This window comes from Macaca mulatta, chromosome 11 (genome assembly GCF_049350105.2).
Source record: "Macaca mulatta isolate MMU2019108-1 chromosome 11, T2T-MMU8v2.0, whole genome shotgun sequence".
NCBI lineage: Eukaryota > Metazoa > Chordata > Mammalia > Primates > Cercopithecidae > Macaca > Macaca mulatta.
In genome coordinates, this window is record NC_133416.1 from 60,142,023 (window position 1) to 60,161,180 (window position 19,158).

General features: G+C 43.0%; 1 protein-coding gene and 1 long non-coding RNA gene across 4 annotated transcripts in view; one reads left to right on the top strand and one right to left on the bottom strand.

Moving 5' to 3' along the window:
- The first annotated feature begins 3,118 nt into the window (after positions 1 to 3,118).
- The window catches only part of EIF4B (eukaryotic translation initiation factor 4B), a 35,392-nt gene continuing 19,352 nt past the window's right edge, over positions 3,119 to 19,158 (top strand). The window contains exons 1-5 of one of the 2 annotated variants that reach the window (XM_015151796.3): positions 3,119 to 3,337; positions 13,098 to 13,235; positions 15,425 to 15,633; positions 16,597 to 16,713; positions 18,511 to 18,565. In XM_015151796.3, the coding sequence (XP_015007282.3) occupies positions 3,325 to 3,337; positions 13,098 to 13,235; positions 15,425 to 15,633; positions 16,597 to 16,713; positions 18,511 to 18,565 (532 nt within the window). In that variant the 5' untranslated portion in view covers positions 3,119 to 3,324. 2 annotated transcript variants of the gene reach the window in all.
- The window catches only part of LOC107000870 (uncharacterized), a 33,920-nt gene continuing 24,239 nt past the window's right edge, over positions 9,478 to 19,158 (bottom strand). Inside the window, exons 5-6 of one of the 2 annotated variants that reach the window (XR_013401133.1) lie at positions 11,990 to 12,067; positions 9,478 to 11,514 (exon numbers count right to left, since the gene is read on the bottom strand). This is a non-coding gene — a long non-coding RNA (uncharacterized LOC107000870). The remainder of the gene's footprint in view (positions 11,515 to 11,989; positions 12,068 to 19,158) is intronic. The other variant, XR_013401132.1, reaches the window with a different exon arrangement.

Sequence of the window (19,158 nt, forward strand, 5' to 3'; positions counted from 1 at the left end):
CAACATGGGGAAACCCCATCTCTACAAAAAAAAAAATACAAAAATTAGCTGGGCATGATGGCACGTGCCTGTGGTCGAAGCTTCTCGGGAGGCTAAGGTAGGAGGACCACTTTAGGCCGGGAGGTTGCAGTGAGCCATGATCTCGCCACTACACTCCAGCCTGGGTAACAAAGTGAGACCCTGTCTCAAAAAAAAAGAAAAGAAAGAGGAATAAAAGAATGGCTACTCCATAGGCAGAGAGCAGCAGCACGGGCTGCTTGACTAAGAATACTTAAATTATTTCTTGATTTTATGTGAAACAAGGGGTGGATTATTCATGCCTTCCCTGGAAAGAGGAGGGCGATTCCCATACTGAGGGTTCCTCCCCCTTTTAGACCATATAGAGTAACTTCCTCACATTGCCATGGCATCTGTAAACTGTCAAGGCCTGGTGGGAGTATCTTTTAGCAGGCTAACGCATTATATTTAGCATATAACGAGCAGTGAGGTCACTTTAGTCGCCATCTTGGTTTTGATGGGATTTGGCCGGCTTCTTTGCTGCATGCTGTTTTATCAGCAAGGTCTTTGTGACCTATAACTTGTGTTGACCTCCTATCTCATCCTGTGATTAAGAATGCCTAACCTTCTGGGAATGCAGCCCAGTAGGTCTCAGACTTATTTTACCCAGCCCTATTCAAGGAGTTGCTCTGGTTCAAATGCCTCTGACAACTGCACTCTCCATTCAGCAGCCTGAGTAATCTCTTTTTTTTCTAATTAACGCGTGACTTACATAAAGTACACAAATCTTAAGTATATGAATTCTAGATATACACCCATGTAACCACCACTCACATCAGGATACTAAATAATCCTTTTTAAAATTTTATTTCTTTTTTTTTTTTTTTTTTTTTTGAGACGGAGTCTCGCTCTGTCGCCCAGCCCAGGCTGGAGTGCAGTGGCGCGATCTCGGCTCACTGCAAGCTCCGCCTCCCGGGTTCACGCCATTCTCCTGCCTCAGCCTCCCGAGTAGCTGGGACTACAGGCGCCCACAACCGCGCCCGGCTAATTTTTTGTATTTTTAGTAGAGACGGGGTTTCACCGTGGTCTCGATCTCCTGACCTTGTGATCCGCCCGCCTCGGCCTCCCAAAGTGCTGGGATTACAGGCGTGAGCCACCGCGCCCGGCCAAAATTTTATTTCAAGTCATGACATTTCTCTGCTTTAAATCATTCCATACTTTCCCAATCCCCTTGAGACAAAATCCAAACACCTCCTAAACCTGGTTACACAGTCTCACATGATCCAGCCCCTATCTCTCAGGATTCATCCTGTACCACGCTTCCCTCCCCTGCCCTCACCATATTGCAGCAATCCCATCTGCGCATCCTGTCTTCTCCTAAATCTCTTCAGAAGACATTTCCAGTGCTGGCAGCTTATAATTTAGATCTCCGGCCGGGCGCGGTGGCTCAAGCCTGTAATCCCAGCACTTTGGGAGGCCGAGACGGCCGGATCACGAGGTCAGGAGTTAGAGACCATCCTGGCTAACACGGTGAAACCCCGTCTCTACTAAAAAATACAAAAAACTAGCCGGGCGAGGTGGCGGGCGCCTGTAGTCCCGGCTACTCGGGAGGCTGAGGCAGGAGAATGGCGTAAAAACCCGGGAGGCAGAGTTTGCAGTGAGCTGAGATCCAGCCACTGCACTCCAGCCTGGGCGACACAGCGAGACTCCGTCTCAAAAAAAAAAAAAAAAGATCTCCGTCTGAATGTCACTTCCTCAGAGGTCTCCTCTGACAGGCAATCTAAAGTTGCACCCAATCACTTTTCATTACACCACCTTGTTTTAAGTACTCACAGAATACTTGTTGTAATATTTTATTTATTAGTTGCTTATATATCTGTCCTTCCCCCACTAGAATATAACCCCTTTTGGGACAGTTCTATTCCATGTTGTACCCACAAATGTCTGTGCCTGGCACACGGTGAGCAACAAAAATTTTCATTGAACGAATGAAATGGAACATCAGCTAGGGGAAGCATGAATAGCCCTAGTCTCAGAAATCCTGAAGGCCTAAATTTGACTAAACCTAGTCAGTAAATTGGAGCATTAAATGAGGTAAAAGCCCATGGGAATTAAGTCTTCAGCATTTGTTACCTTCTTATTCCGTCTGAACATGCCTCATTAAAGCCATTCTTACACAAGACGCTCGATTTGTTTTGCCTTTACAAAAAGTAATTTGAAAACAAACTCTGGCCGGGAGCAGTGACTCACGCCTGTAATCCCGGCACTGTGGGAGGCCACGGAGGGAGGAATGTTTGAGCCCAGGAGTTCGAGACCAGTCCGGGCGACATAGGGAGATACAGCGCCCCCCCTACGCCCGCCACTCTGTCTCCACACAAAAACTTTTTTTTAATTAGCTGGTCCTGGAGGCGCTCGCCTGTGGTCCCAGCTGCTCGGGAGGCTGAAGTGGAAGGACCGCTTGAGCCCCGGAGGTTGAGGCTGCCGTGAACCGAGATCGCGCCACTACACTCCAGCTTGGGCGACAGGGCGAGACCCTGTCTCAAAAAATAAAAATAAATAAACAGTAATTTCTGATGTGGCTTTTAAAAACTAGGCCGGTCGCGGTGGCTCACGCCTGTAATTCCAGCATTTTGGGAGGCCGAGGCGGTGGACAGCCTGAGGTCAGGAGTTCAAGACCAGCATGGCCAAGATGGTGAAATACCGTTTCTACTAAAAAATACAAAAAACTAGCAGCGAATAGTGGCGGGCGCCTGTAATCCCAGCTACTCCGGAGGCTGAGGCAGGAGAATCGCTTGAACCTGAGAGGCGGGGGTTGCAGTGAGCCGAGGTCGCGCGCGCCATTGCACTCCAGCCTGGGCAACAACAGCGAAACTCCGTCTCAAAAAAAAAAAGTACGTTAAACTCAGACTCTTCCCTTTCAGAACATCCATTTCGCCACACCCATCACCGGCTCCGTGCAGAGTAAGCGGAACCAGCAGCGAAGCCCCACCCTTCCCGTCACTCTTCCGGCAGGAAGTCTATGCATCACGAGGCCGGCCAGGGCTCAACCCCAGCCCCGCGCCCGCGTGTAGCCCTACGTAAAGCGTGAGGGGTTTCGCGACAACCCAGGCCCCACCCCTTTGGCCACATGTCGCGCATGTCTTCCCGTCGGAAGCCGTGCCACCTCGCCGCGCAGCTTTACGAACCTAGAGCAGCGCCGCCCCGCCTCCTGTCTCCGTCCTCACCTCCCCGCCCCCTCCCAGCTTCGAGTCTCCTAGCCCGACGCGCCCGCTGTAATCACGTGATTGCCTCATCCGGGTCCTTTGCGTTCTCTTTCCCTCTCCCAACATGGCGGCCTCAGGTGAGCGAGCAGCCGAGCGCGGCCAAGGACTGGGCTCGGAAACCCCCCTCCGAGCGTGATCCACTGATTTCCTGAAGTCGGGGAACTGCTGGCACCGGTTCCTTTCTGAATTGAGGGCTGCGGCAGGCTGGCGGCGTAGCCCTGTTAGGTTACTACCTCGGGATGTTTGGGGGGGAGGGGAAGGACACCTTCCCCTCCCCCTCACACTCTTTTCACCCTTTCTGCGCGAGATTGGAATAGGCAGTAATGGTGGACTCTGGCTTGGAGAAGGAGGCGCAGAAAGGTGTGCGGGTGGTGCGAGGCCTTTTCGTAGACGTGAAGCACCGTGCCCACGTGAAGGCGTGGAGGAAGGAAGGAGGCGGTTGCTGCGCGGACGAGTGCACATTAGGCTACGTCTCCAAGGCGCGAGGCTGTAGCGGACCGGAGTCGGGGGCAGGGGAATAAGTGTGGGGGGAGCAGTTGGAACGCGAGCGCGAGTCGGTGGAGGGGCGGGGGAAGGCAGTGGTGCGCGTGCGCGGTGGGAGACACGAGGGTAGTGGAGACGGGCGCGCCGTCAGTCCTTGCGCTAGAACCCAGATGGGAAGCTTTTAACGCGCCTGTGTTGCGCTCTTTTTATGTCCTTTTAGGTTGTCTCTTCCCTTTCTAGAGTGTGGCCCTGTGCCTGTATTCTTCCAAGGGTATGTGTGTTAGGCTTGGAGGTTGGTGCTATTGGGGGGTGGGGAACCCAGTGTGGTGCACCCACGTGTTGAGAAGCACGGATGTGCACCTGGATTTCCTTCTAGGCTTTTTTCTCATACTCGGAGGCGTTTTTACTCAGCGCAGCTATATGCAAGGATCAGGTTTCTCTTCTGGCGCTTCCATGTTGGTTGAATGTGGATAGCTCCAATGGGAGATTTCAGCTTTTTTGTTGTTGTTGTTAAGGTAACTGTACAACTACCAGCAGGTACTTTAAGATAGTGCTTACTAGTGGCTGGAGTTGCTTACTTTATGTATTACTAGTGATTGGAGTTGCTTACTTCTTTAGACAACCTTGGAGGTTGCCTTGCAAGTCTACTTACATATCTAATGGGCCTGTAAGAGCAGTGATGACCCAACATCTTGTAGCATTGATTTTAGTTTGGGGAATATAGTTTGTTTTCTCTGGCATGACCTTGCATTCTTGAAAACATTATTTGAACTCCCATCTCTGGGTGCTCATTTCTTACCCGGTAATTCATCATCTCTGTTACAAAGAAGCTAAGGGTTATGGTTGGCTTTGGAAAATGTTGAGAAATTTGAGGTGCATTTGAAGATCTTTCATTGGTGTAACACTTGGACAGTTGGACAGTTGACCAAGCACTTTTGTGCATTGTTGTCTCCTTCGATCCTGAGGTACTGCAGAGAGCTGGTGGTATTTCCCAGCTGAGGAATATTATTTAAGGCCACACTACTCTCAGCTGGCAGAGCAAGCTCATAATCTTTGAGACTCCTCAGCAACTTAAAAGTATCAAGGTGTCATCATCAATTTAGGACGCTGCCCTAAAGCATCTGAAGTTTACAAAAATGTTCAAATTTTTTTCTCCAGTGGGCTAGTACAAGTCCTAAATATATTTTAAACTAATCGTTGCTTAAAGTACTTACTTGGTCTGGATTTGCCACCTTAACAGTTTAGTAATTTAGTGAAGAAAATTTGTGTTTTCTTAACTTTCGTTTTTTTTTTTTTAGAGGCGGAAGACGTGCCAGCAATTTATGTCCTTTGTTTTACCAAGTTGAGGGAAATCCAGACTGATTAAAGGGATTTACTCAGTGCCGTCCCATTTTCTTGTTCTTCCATATTTACTCCACTCCCTTGAAAACCCTCATCTCCTTTAATTCACTTCAGTAAATCTTTTTAGCTGGTACTGGTATTTGAGCACAAGTCACGTCTTTCAGTCTGCCCTTGAGGAATCTGGGGTTTATCGGATGGTTTCCCCGCCCCTCTTTTCCAGTCACATTGGCTTTGTGAAGTAACCAGTATTCCCTGATGAGGGAAATGGATGTTATGTATTCTGTGTGAAAATACATAAAACAACTTCATTATGCCTCTTTTACTGTTAAATGAGACCAAAAAATTCTTTGCAGCAATACCAGTTTCCAGTGTGATCCATTATTGACCTTCAAGAACTAAGGTAGGTCTCAGAACTAACTATAGAATGAGGATAGTTTGAATTCCTAGAAACTTGATACATTGAGCCAGTACACTTAATTTCTTGCTTTGCTTCTTAGAAAGAATTCTTCAAGGCCTGGCGCGGTGGCTCACGCCTATAATCCCAGCACTTTGGGAGGCTGAGGCGGGCGGATCACTAGGTCAGGAGTTGGACACCAACCTGACCAACATGGTGAAACTCTGTCTCTACTAAAAATACAAAAATTAGCTGGGTGTGGTGTCGCGTGCCTGTAATCCCAGCTACTCAGGAAGCTGAGGCAGGAGAATCACTTCAACCTGGGAGGCAGAGGTTGCAGTGAATCGAGATTGTGCCACTGCACTCCAGCCTGGGCAAAAGAGCAAGACTCCATCTCAAAAAAAAAAAAAAAAAAGTCTTAAAAATACGAAGTTTTTCATTTCCCTTAAATTTTCATTGTGACTACTTTAGTAGACTTGTTACAAGCCAGTTACCTCTTGAATCTCAGTTTCTTTATCTGGAAAGTGGTCATTATTTGTCTGCTCTCCCCTTACCTAGAGGGAATCAGATGTGTTTGATACAGTTTAACATTTAAAATGCTTTCAAATTGAGCAGGTTGCAGTAGCTCATGCCTGTAATCCCAGCACTTTGGGAAGCCGAGGTGGGCAAAACACCTGAGAACAGGAGTTCGAGACCAGCCTGGCCAACATGGTGAAACCCAGTCTCTACTAAAAATACAAAAATTGGCGGGGTGTTGGGCTGGGCATGATGGCTCACGCCTATAATCCAGGAGGCAGAGATTGCAGTAAATTGAGATTGCACCACTGCCCTCCAGCCTGGGTGACAGAGCAAGACTCCGTCTCAAAAAAAAAAAAAAAAAAAAAATTTAAAATTGGAAATAACATACATAAGCTCATGCACAGGCCTTTCATTTCCATAATGCTTCAAAATGCCATCCTGTGTGACATCTCATTTGATTATTTTTATAGGGAGAAGATGCTCTGCAGTGGTTGTTTTCATACACTGCTAACTCTCACAGTAAAATGGTTTTAAGGGTTGCCATTGTATATTGCTTATAGATTACCCAGTTTCAAATTCCATCCTCCATCATGTATATGTTATTCTGGGAGTAAGATGCCCAGAAGGCTAAAACTAAAACTCTTTTTGAAAGTTTAAATACCAATACAGAATACTGTCAGTTAAGATAAAGCAGTGTTTCTAAGTAATGTCATTGAAAAAAGAGGTATGTTTCATCTCAAAACATTCTGGAATTCTCTTTTCATAATGGTAGAGGAAATAACTGATGAGTACAGTATTTTAAGTGCATATTTGTAATTAGATTTGCCTTATGTACATTTATGAGCCAGTTTCTTAAATTTGTAGTAGATACTGCTATGGTCCCAATAGTAGGAAAGTACTCAAATCAAGAAGTTTAATTTGAATTTGTGTAGCTCCTGTCTCCCATTTTGGGTAATGGTTAGTATGGCATGCATTGGGCACTTTGATTATGTAAATGATCAAATTCAGTATCCCTGGAGGGATAAGGAAAAGGTAGTATGGCATCTTCTTGTGTCAAAATGAAGTAATTGGGCACAGAGAGGTCATGAAGCTGAATCTGTACGGGAGTCAAGATGGTGGAGCTCTTATGAGTTCTGACTTAGTCTTTATCTCTACTATGCTAAACTTACCCAATCCCCAACTAAATCAAAGGGTGGTTTACATTGGGATCTTTTCAACTTTACAATGGGTTTATCTGGATAGTAAATGCTGTTTTTACTTGAGATGGGTTTATCCTGATAGTCTTATCATAAAGTCGGGGAGCATCTATATAGTGCAGTAAAGGTGAAGGTGAAATATTATGATATTACATTGCATGAAATGTCTTTTCATGGCTGGGCTTTAAACACCAATGTAATTAGTCTAATTCTAGACACTCTATTTGGGTAGATTGATTGTGTTTATACAATGTTGTTGATTTAGGGAAACATTTGTTAATCATTAATTCATTATTTAAAGTAGCTTTTTTTGTTGTTTTTGTTTTTGTTTTGAGACAGAGTCTCACTCTATGGCTCAGGCTGGAGTACAGTGGCATGGTCTCGGCTCACTGCAATCTCCACCTCCTGGGCTCAAGCAGTTCTTGTAGAGATGGAGTTTCACCGTGTTAGCCAGGCTGGTCTCGAGCTCCTGACCTCAGGTGATCCTCCCACCTTGGCCTCCCAAAGTGCTGGGATTACAGGCATGAGCCACCACGCATGGCCTAAAGTAGCCTTTAATTATGGAGAATTTGGCAGAACTCACTTTTAATAATAGCTTTATTCAATGTAATTTGTATACCATAAAATTTGCCCTTATAAAGTATACAGTTTGGACCGTGTGCAGTAGCTCACACCTGTAATCCCAGCACTTTGGGGTGCCAAGGCAGGAGGATCACTTAGGCCCAGGAATTCAAGACCAGCCTAAGTAACATGGTGAGACCACATCTCTACAAAAATTTTTTAAAAAATTAGCCAGGGATGGTGGCATGTACCTGTGGTCCTAGCTACTTGGGAGTCTATGGTGGGAGGATTGCTTAAGCCCTGGAGGTCAAGGCTGTAGTGAGCCATGATCTCACTACTGTACTCCAGCCTGGGTGACACAGCAAGGCCCTGTACAATTTGGTGGGGTTTAGTGTATTCAGAGATGTACAACCATCATTATTATCTAATTTCAGAACCTTTTTATCACCCCCAAAGAAAAGTCCTTTGTATAGGACTAACATTTCCTTTTCATTTATCTTTTTATTCATTGAAGTGAAACATCACTTAGAACATGGTTCTCAACTAAGGGACAGTCTTTCATCCCAAACCCCCATCCCACCATAGAGCATTTGGCAGTGTCCAGAGACGCTTTTGGTTGTCACAGTGGAATTGTTGTCGGGGGTTGCTATTGGCATCTAATGAGGAGAGTCAGAGATATTGCTAAAGATCGCCCCATGACAAGAAATTACCTAAGCTAAAATATGAGTAGTGCTGAAATAGAGAAACTCTGAGTTAAGAAGTAGGTTGTATTTATTTTAGTGTCTATTATAACAAATTCTGTTTATTAAGAAAACCATGAATGTGTTGTCTCTTGTTTAAGGGCTTCTGGACTTAGCAATATTTCCGTTTTTAAGATCTTCTATTAAACCTGTATGGATATATAAAGAGCTGGTGGTGTCTTTTCCCCACTGTAGACCATGTATAAATAATTGGGACACGTTTTGTTTTGCGAGGTGATTGATTTGTTACCTTTTTAACCAGTTCACATAAGATTTAGAGAAAATTAAAGAATTGGACCAGTTCATTGTCGAATTGCAAAGGATTGATAAACCTGGAGCATTAAACAGTGCTTTACTTATAAGGCAGAGGGAACACTGTTGATATCTAAACATGTAATGGGCCTAGGTATTGGGGGAGCAAAGGGCATGGAGGATTTAGATAACATCTTTTCTCAGTTACTGGAATGAAATGGAGTGGAACAAACACGGGCACCTACTTTAGGCTTATTGATTTTGCTTTTCAAGGGCTAATTCCTTTAAACCTGCTGTTCATGTTGTGACTGAGTCAATGCTGCTGCTGCAGTTAAATAAGTTAAAGATCTTGTACGGAATTTTAGCCTTTTTTTTTTTTTTTTTTTAAGACTTATCTAATAGCTGGGGTGCAGTGGCTCACGCCTGTAATCCCAGCACTTTGGGAGATGGAGGCAGGAGGATCACCTGGGGTCAGGAGTTGGAGACCAGCCTGACCAACATGGAGAAACCCCGTCTCTATTAAAAATACAAAATTAGGTGTGGTGGCGCCTGCCTGTAATCCCAGCTACTCGGGAGGCCGAGGCAGGAGAATTGCTTGACCCTGGGACATGGAGGTTTTGGTGAGCCAAGATTGCACCATTGCACTACAGCCTAGGCAACAAGAGCAAAACTCTGTCTCAAAAAAAAAAAAAAAGACTCGTCCAACAGTAATTTCTTAACCAGAGGGCCTGGGAGTGGGTGGCAATCAGAGGAGGGGGAGACTTGTGATTTGAAAAGACATTCTAAGATTTAAAAGTGCCTTTAATATTTTTTAGTCATGATATTTAATTTGTTTGGAAATTTCAAATAACATTAAAGAGGAAACTTGTTTGTCAAAGGAGTCAAGGGGTAAGAGTTGAGAAACTGATCTACAAAGTTGATTTAAGCCAAATCGGACTAAAGGGCAGATTAATTCCACATTCTGCTGTTTTGGTAGAAGATACGTATATAGAACAAAGAGGAAAGGGATACCTTATTCAGATTGTTATGTTCTTATGTTGAACTTGACCTCATTGTACTGACCATCAGTTCTATTTTTATCCTCCCAGTGGAAGGACAGGTTAATAATTGGATATTAGCTGATGATACCAGATTAAGCCCCATGAGGGTAAGGATATCTAGCTAGCATCATGTTAATCCCAGACTCTATTTTTGAATTAAATGATATGAAAAAGTCTAAAATAAGTGGTTTACCTCATGTCTTATCCATGTTAGCTTATTAAACTCTCCCGTAGATCTTTGCATATGAGGCTGGGCGCACAGTGGCTCATTCCTGTAATCCCAGCATTTTGGGAGGTCGAGGTGGGTGGATCCTTTGAGGTCAGGAGTTCAAGACTAGCCTGGCCAACATGGTGAAATCCTGTCTCTGCTAAAAATAACAAAAATTAGCCAGGCTTGGTGGCACGTGCCTGTAATCCCAGCTACTCGGGAGACTGAAGCAGGAGAATCACTTGAACTTGGGAGACAGAGGTTGCAAGATGGTGCCACTGCACTCCAGCCTGGGCAACAGAGTGAGACTCCCTCTCAAAAAAAAAAAAAAAAAAAACTTTTGCATATGAGCTGCAGCAATAAAAGTGCTATGAGACCCAACATCTGCATAACTGTATTCTTTGAAAGCTATGGAATAAGGCCAAGTGCAGTGGCTCACATCTCATCCCAGCACTTTGGAAGGCTGAGACAGGTGGACCACTTGAGGCCAGGAGTTGAAGACCAATCTGGGCAGCGTAGCAAGACCCCCGCCTCTACAAAAAATTTTAAAATTAACTGGGCGTGGTGGTGCATGCCTATAGTCCCAGCTACTCAAGAGGCTACAGTGGGAGGACTGCTCGAGCCCAAAAGGTCAAAGCCGCAGTGAGCCATGATTGCACCACTGCAAAAAAAAAAAAAAAAAAAAAAAGAAAAGAAAAGAAAAGAAAAAGAAAGCAGGCCAGGCGCGTTGGCTCACATCTATAATCCCAGCACTTTGGGAGGCCGATCACAAGGTCAGGAGATCGAGACCATCCTGGCTAACACTGTGAAACCCTGTCTCTACTAAAACTAAAAAAAAAAAAATTAGCCTGGCATGGTGGCACGCACCTGTAGTCCCAGCTACTTGGGAGGCTGAGGCAGGAGAAATCACTTGAACACGGGAGGCGGAGGTTGCAGTGAGCTAAGATCACACCACTGCACTCCAGCCTGTATGACAAAGCGAGATTTCATCTCAAAAAAAAAAAGTAGGATGGATTCAAAATGTGATCTGGTTGATCATAAACGATACTTTCGGAGCTGGATTAATGTTAAGTCACTTGAGAGATATGGAAAATACCATGTTCGTGGTCAACTTTGATTATTTTAGCCGGGTTCATCTGGTTTGCACGTTGAGACCGTAATACTTCAGGTTCCGATTGTGTCCGGAAGGCTGTGTGTTAACATTCATAGCAAACTGGTTACCTTTATTTCCTGAAAGTTGAATTTTGAAAGAAAGGCAGATACCAACTGAGAAAGCAACCTTCAGTTAAACAAAGGGGTACATCAACTTTGATATTCTTGGATTAAAAATCAGGTGACAGTTGGAACATGGAGGAGAAATTCGTGATTATAAAAACCATGAAGCCAATCTTTTTTACAACAAAGCTGCTTGCTTTTTTCTTAATCATGTAGTGTCTGCTATCAGGCCAGTTCTGGAACTTTACTGAGTCCCTTCTGCTCTTCTGAATTAGTTCTTGATTGGTGGTAACTTCTCAGAAGTTCTGAGGACCAAAAAGAAAGAGCAGTGTCAGTTCGCTAAGCTGAACCATTTGGAGATTACAAAGTATTCCATAATGGTGGGAAACACTTAAATGTGTTGGTTATTAGGGTTTTCTTGTGTTTTCCTTTTAGCATTATATCCTCATATGCAGTGTTGTTACAGTAGAGAAGGACATTTTTTCTAGAGGGCAGAGAGATCTAGGAAATATGACTTTTACCATTTGAACACTACAAATAGCAGTACGTTTTACCATGGTTTTGATAATCTGACATAGAATAAGCTGCTGAGAGGCAAGGATACCTTGGTATATAGAAAGAACCTTGGACTTCGTATGAAAAAAACTTGGGTTTTATCTTCAGCCTAGCCATCTAATGTCTCTGTAACTTTACAGACATCTAGTGTTTCACTTAACCTCTCTGAGACTTAGTTTCCTTTTCTGTAAATTGATAGTTGTGGCCAGGCACCATGACTCATACCTGTAATCCCAGCATTTTGGGAGACTGAGGCAGGAGGATCACTTGAGCCTAGGATCCTCCAGGATACTTGAGACCAGCCTAGGCAACATAGGGAATAAAAAAAAAAATTAAAAATCAGCTGGACATGGTGGTGTACCTCTGTGGTCCCAGCTATTGAGGAGGCTGAGGTGGGAGGATCGCATGAGCCTGGGAGGGTTGAGGCTGCAGATAGCCGTGGCCACACCACTGCACTACAGCCTGGACAACAGAGCAAGACCCTGTCCCAAAAAAGAAAAAAAAAAAATGGGGCCGGGTGTGGTGGTTCACACCTATGATCCCAGCACTTTGGGAGGCTGAGGCAGGTGGATCACCTGAGGTTAGGAGTTTGAGACCAGCCTGGCCAACATGGTGAAACCCCGTCTCTACTAAAAACACAAAAAAGTTAGCGGGCATGGTGGCGGGTGCTGTAATCCCAGCTACTCGGGAGGCTGAGGCAGGAGAATTTCTTCAACCCAGGAGGCAGAGGTTGCAGTGAGCCGAGATGGCACCATTGTACTCCAGCCTGGGATACAAGAGCAAGACTCTGTCTCAAAAAAAAGAAAAAGGATAGTTGTGATTCCTTCCTCCTATGGTTTGTTTACAAGTGTCAAACAATCTTCAGAACTGCCATACAGAATGTGTTATGTGAGATACAAATTTTTATTCATCTTTTTTATCCAAGGAGCAGTGAAAGTAGTAACTGAATAGAAGTACTTACAAAATTAAAGATCTCAAATGATAAGTGAATATAGTAGAAAATAAAAGGTTGCCCCCACACTCCAAACATACTCTCCAGGGGGTATCTCAAACACCCAGACCCTTTTCCATACGTAAACATGTGTTTACACATAATAGATATTCTGCAACTTTTAAATTTCTTATTGTTCACTTCTTCTTTTTGTACCATTATATTGTGCTTTCTCCTTATTTATGTCTGTATAGTACCCCTTCATGGAAATGCCATAATTTAACCATTTGAGGAGTGTCCATGTTACTTTCTTTGAAAATAACGTTTTACAATATTGCATTGTACCAGCCCTGTAAATATCTGGGTATTGATGAATAATCTTTCTCTTGCCTTTTAAAACAGCAAAAAAGAAGAATAAGAAGGGGAAGACTATCTCCCTAACAGACTTTCTGGCTGAGGATGGGGGTACTGGTGGAGGAAGCACCTATGTTTCCAAACCAGTCAGCTGGGCTGATGAAACGGATGACCTGGAAGGAGATGGTAATTTTTCTTTTGTCATCATGTTTGGAATGTTTATTATTTTCTAGAGGAAACCTATTACATAATAATTCACATCATTTGTAATCTGAAAAGAACTTACTCATTTTTTAGCACCTGAAATCTTACATATTTTGTAGAATCTAAGGTTTATTCTGAGGTTTGGGCTATCAGACTTTGCAGTGAAGACTGAAGTGGTCATTTAAGAGAGCTTTGATAGTTCTTGCTCTTGCACTAACAGACTTCTTAAGTTACTATTCTTTTGGGCCTCATTTTCTTCATTTTAAAAGTAAGCAATTCTATGGGGTCCTCATAAAGTGATGTTTCAGGCTGCTCGCAATGGCTCACACCTGTAATCCCAGCACTTTGGGAGGCCGAGGTAGACAGATCATGTGAGATCAGAAGTTCAAGACCAACCTGACCAACATGGTGAAAACCTGTCTCTACTAAAAACAAAAATTAGCTGGGCGTGGTAGCATGTGCCTGTAATTTCAGCTACTCGGGAGGCTGGGGCAGGAGAATTGCTTGAACCCGGGAGGTGGAGGTGGCAGTGAGCCGAGATCATGCCACTGTACTCCAGTGTGGGTGACAGAGCGAGACTCCATCTCAAAAAAATTAAAAACAAAAAGTGATGTTTCAGTGTAATCTGTTAGCTATGTTTACTCAGAGCCAAGGAATAATTAATTCTAGGAGTTATTAGTATAAAATCAGTGTCCTTGGGTAAACAAAACTGGTCTGAGGAAAAGGAATGAGAACACTAATTATGGTGGGAAAATAAAGAAGAGTCATTGAATGTCATTTGGACAAGTTCTGTACCTTCAGGGAGTCACCAGAAATAATCAGGAGCTATTTTTTATAATTACCAGGTATGACATAAATCTCATTACCATTGTTTTTTTCCTGAAAATCTTTTATTGCATGCTGAAAGAATAATTTTTCTTGTGACCTGTTCTCATAATTCCTAAAAATGGGATTTTTTTTTTTTTTTTTTTTTTTTTTGATACAGTCTCACTCTTATCGCCCAGGCTGGAGTGTAGTGGCGCACTCTCAGCTCAGCACAACCTCTGCTCCTGGGGTTCAAGCGATTCTCCTACCTCAGCCACCTGGGTAGCTGGGATTACAGGTGCCTGCCACCGCGCCAGCTACTTTTTGTATTTTTAGTAGAGTTGGGGTTTTACCATTTTGGCCAGACTGGTCTTGAACTCCTGACCTCATGATCCACCTGCCTCAGCCTCCCGAAGTGCTGGGATTATAGGCATGAGCCACCGCACCCAGCCAAAACAGGAAATTTTATATAGGTCGTACTTCCCATAAGTGTTGGTATCTGAAGTACAAATTCATGGACAGTTCTGTAGGGAAAGATTGTTGTTGTTGTATTTTTTGTTTGTTTTCAGACGGAGTCTCTGTCGCCCACACTGTAGTGCAGTGGCGCAGTCTCTTGGCTCACCGCAACCTCCGCCTCCCGGTTCAAGCAATTCTCCTGTCTCAGCCTCCCAAGTAGCTGGGATTACCGGCACGCGCCACCGTGCCTGGCTAATTTTTGTATTTTTAGTAGAGACAGGGTTTCACCATATTGGTCAGGCTGGTCTTAAACTCCTGACGTCAGATCCACCCACCTTGGCCTCCCAAAGTGCTGAGATTACAGGCGTGAGCCACCGAGCTGGGCTTATTGTTTTTAAGGGAGGATAGACCATGCAGAAAAATACTCACTTCAGCCTCGCCACTAGGAGTATGAGAGTTGTCAGTAGTCGTTAAATACACCTGGAGTAAGAGGGACCCAGGTTTGAATCCTAGCTTTACCATCTGTGACCTTGGGCAAATTACTATGTGAAATCTGAGTTTGCTTTTCTGTAGAATGGGGGACAACCTCATAGGACTGTTAGATAAGATGGGATATAATTAATATAAAGTAGCTGGCACACAGTAATATTCCATGAACAGTTGTATTTATGGAATAATTCCATACATTTATGGAATAGTATTTCTTTGCTACATAAGGATTGAGGTGTCATAATTAATCTCAGAAGCATCTTCTTTTTGTAAAGCGCCCTTGTTAGTGAACCCCCACTTTTTTTTTTGTCTGTTTCCTTGTATAGCATGTTTAATATTTGGCAGTTAACATGGGTCCTCTTGTTCTATGACAGTAGTGAGAGACGTTTCTTCTAATTCTTGTATTCATTCCTCTATCCTAGTTTCAACAACGTGGCACAGTAATGACGACGATGTGTACAGGGCGCCTCCAATTGACCGTTCCATCCTTCCCACTGCTCCACGGGCTGCTCGGGAACCCAATATCGACCGGAGCCGTCTTCCCAAATCGCCACCCTACACTGCTTTTCTAGGGAACCTACCCTATGATGTGACAGAAGAGTCAATTAAGGAATTCTTTAGAGGATTAAATGTAAGTGTAAAAGTTGTAATAATTAACTAGATATTGAGGATAGTGTCTAAAAAAGACTAATTGTGGAATCAGCAGTTGCTCTTAAACAACTAAAAATACAGTTTAAGGCTGGGCATGGTGGCTCACACATGTAATCCCTGCATTTTGGGAGTCAGAGGTGGGTGGATCATTTGAGGTCAGGAGTTCGAGTCCAGCCTGGCTAATGTTGTGTTCTTCTACTAAGAATACAGAAATTAGCTGGGCGTGGTGGCACACGTCTGTAATCCCAGCTACTCGGGAGGCTGAGGTAGGAGAATTGCTTGAACCTGAGAGGGAGAGGTTGCAGTGAGCTGACATTGTGCCACTGTACTCCAGCCTGGGTGACAGAATAAGACTCTGTCTCAAAAATATATATATATATATATAATTTAGTTTTTTTGTTTGTTTGTTTGTTTGTTTGTTTGTTTGTTTTTTTGAGATGGAGTTTCGCTCTTGTTGCCCAGGCTGGAGTGCAACGGTGCAATATCAGCTCACTGCAACCTCCATCTCCCAGGTTCAAGCAATTCTGCCTCAGCCTCCCAAGTAGCTGGGATAACAGGCATGTGCCACCATGCCCAGCTAATTTTTTATATTTAGTAGAGATGGGGTTTCACCATGTTGGTCAGGCTGCTCTTGAACTCCTGACCTCAGATGATCCACCTGCTTCAGCCTCCCACAGTGCTGGGACTACAGGCATGAGCCTCTGCACCTGGCCTGAATTCATATTTCTTTTAAGGGTTAAATTCATATAGTTCAAAATTCAGAAGGTATAATAGGGCATTTAGTAAAGTTTCTACTATCCCTCTGCATCAGTTTTCCTCCTGAGACAACCATGTTCTTGTGTATTCATAAAAATTCACGCACATACAGTAATGCTTTCGTACTCCTCTCAAAAAATGGCAAATGAAGAACGTTGGGAAACTTTGTTGTTTCTTATTCCTTCAGATCAGTGCAGTGCGTTTACCACGTGAACCCAGCAATCCAGAGAGGTTGAAAGGTTTTGGTTATGCTGAATTTGAGGACCTGGATTCCCTGCTCAGTGCCCTGAGTCTCAATGAAGAGGTAAAGAAAATAAGAGTGGGGATATGAGGGGTGTAAGTTCACAAATCTCGTGTTTATTTATCAAACTGATATTTTTTAGGTTGAGTGAGTGGCTCACTTCAAAGATTCCCATATCTACAAATAAAGGCCTGCATTATTTAACAGTATATCACTTAACATTCAACATTTAGCAAGTCACACTTCAGCAAATTCAGTAGGCCCCAATAATTTAGAAGAGGTACTTAGGTGGAAAATTGTGGAAGAAACGCGCCACACACCATGTCTCTAAAAAAGTCTCACATTGGTTTACCCATAGTGTTGCCTCAACTCCTATGACTTTTTCAGAGTAATCTGACCTGATAAAGGCAAATAGAAAAATCAAATTTGTTTAGTATTGAAAGGCATATCTCATTTTCAGGGAAGTGTTGTAATGGTATTTTTTGTTCATTTAAGAGGATTTGGAAACATTTCCTACAAAGGAATATATTATAGGAGAGAGACAAATATCCAATCCTTCTGCTTGTCAACACTCTCTACAAAATATTTTCCTGTCCCAGAACTTGAGAGGCTTATATCTCAGAAGAAAAAAGACTTTTTTCCTCCTTTAACTCCAAAAACACCTTATTGTTTATTGATAAGGCAATTTCTAGTGCCATTTGTGCCATAATTCGTGCCCATAAGTCCTAATTTGCCCTATGACATGATTGAAATCAACACCTCTTAGAAATAGTTTTGCTGCCTCATAATTACCATCATCATAATCTGTCATCAGCGTGAAATAGAGATAAAAATTAATGTACTTAGTTAAATTTAAATGCATATGAAGGTCTAATGTTGTTCCAGAGTTACTCTTATTGGATTGTTTTTAGATTTTATTAACTTTAGTGGTCTCTAACCTTACTCAGTCTGGATAAGAAAAAGAATACCATGCAGTTGTTAACTATTTGATGCTTACTAGATGAACTATTACTTAATATATTGTTGTGGTGCATATTTAAGAGTTACTTTGTTACTAAAGATTTCATTATAGTGGTGTTTAATATAGTTTTGGGTATTTTTAACTAAAAATCATTGTTATCCTTCTTCAACTGTAGATTCTACTATGAAATGAGGAAAAATCAGCAGTAGAATTAATTGGGTTCAAAGTGTGTAAATAATGATGTGGGAAAGGGAAGTCAGAGGGTATCTCTGGAAGAACTGATTTATCCAAAGGTAATACTGAGTGAAAGAACCTAAGATTGTAGACAAAGCATGCTTTATGCAATTTTGCTGGTGTATAGTACTAGTAGGGGCTCTATAAATGTGTTGGGTGTTTTTATTTTTAGGAGACAGGGTCTTGCTATATTGCCTAGGCTGGACTTGAACTCCTGGGCTTAAGTGATCCTCCCGCTTCAGCCTCCCAAAGAGCTGAGACTGTAGGTACATGCCACTGCACCTGGCTTCTATAAATTTTGATAAATAATTGCTGTGGCACCAAATATGCCTTTTATTCAGCTAGTTATGTGAGGATTGTTTTTAATTTACTACATTTGACAAATTACCTTGGATCGTTAAAAAGTTAATTCTGTTCTGTGAAATTAAGCTTTGTAAAAGTAGTATGATAATTGACCTAATATTCAAAGCCAGCTTAAATTTGTTGAATTTTTAAGTCTTTATAAAGGACTCTTTAGCCCACAGATTGGAGTGTTAGCTAGATTACAGTGTTCTCCTTTATCTTCCTTCCCCTAGTGCTTCTGCTATGCCCAGACGTTCAAGGTCACTCAAGGGATTTGTGCATAATGGGGCAAAAGGTTGGTTAATATGGTCCTATGCTCTCAGTCTCTAGGTAACAGGAGAATTCGAGTGGACGTTGCTGATCAAGCACAGGATAAAGGTAAGGAAACTGGTAGAGATTTCTGACTGGTAATGGTCCTAGGATGACAACAAACCATCCTTTCCCAGAAAATTTTAATAGGGGTAGTGGTGGGCCTGCCTGAATCTACAGTAACAGTTTTCAATCAGTTTTGCCCCACAGGGGATTTCTGGCAATGTTTTAAGACAGTGTAGGTTGTCACAATTGGAGGGAGTGCTGCTGACATAAGTAGAATCCAGGGGTTAATTCTGTAGGGGATAGGACAGTCCCTATCAACAAAGAATTATGCAGCCCAAAATGCATGTCAAGATTGAAAAGCCTGATTGATCTAGATGAACATTAAATAGATGATAAATAGATTATCTGCCTAACAGCACATTGGTCACAAAGGGGACCTAATTTGTATATGTTTCACGGACTCCTGGCCTATGCAGAATTTGAGATAGCTAAGCATTAAATCAATAGGAAAAAATGGGAGGAAAAGAACCACTCGGGTTGAATTGGAGCATGTACTTATGGGGCCTGAGGTAACTGGGATGACAGTGTGATGTGAAAGTGAAAAATACGGTCAAGTGGGGTTTTTCTATGTGTGAGAAACATCGGGCAAAGTTTTT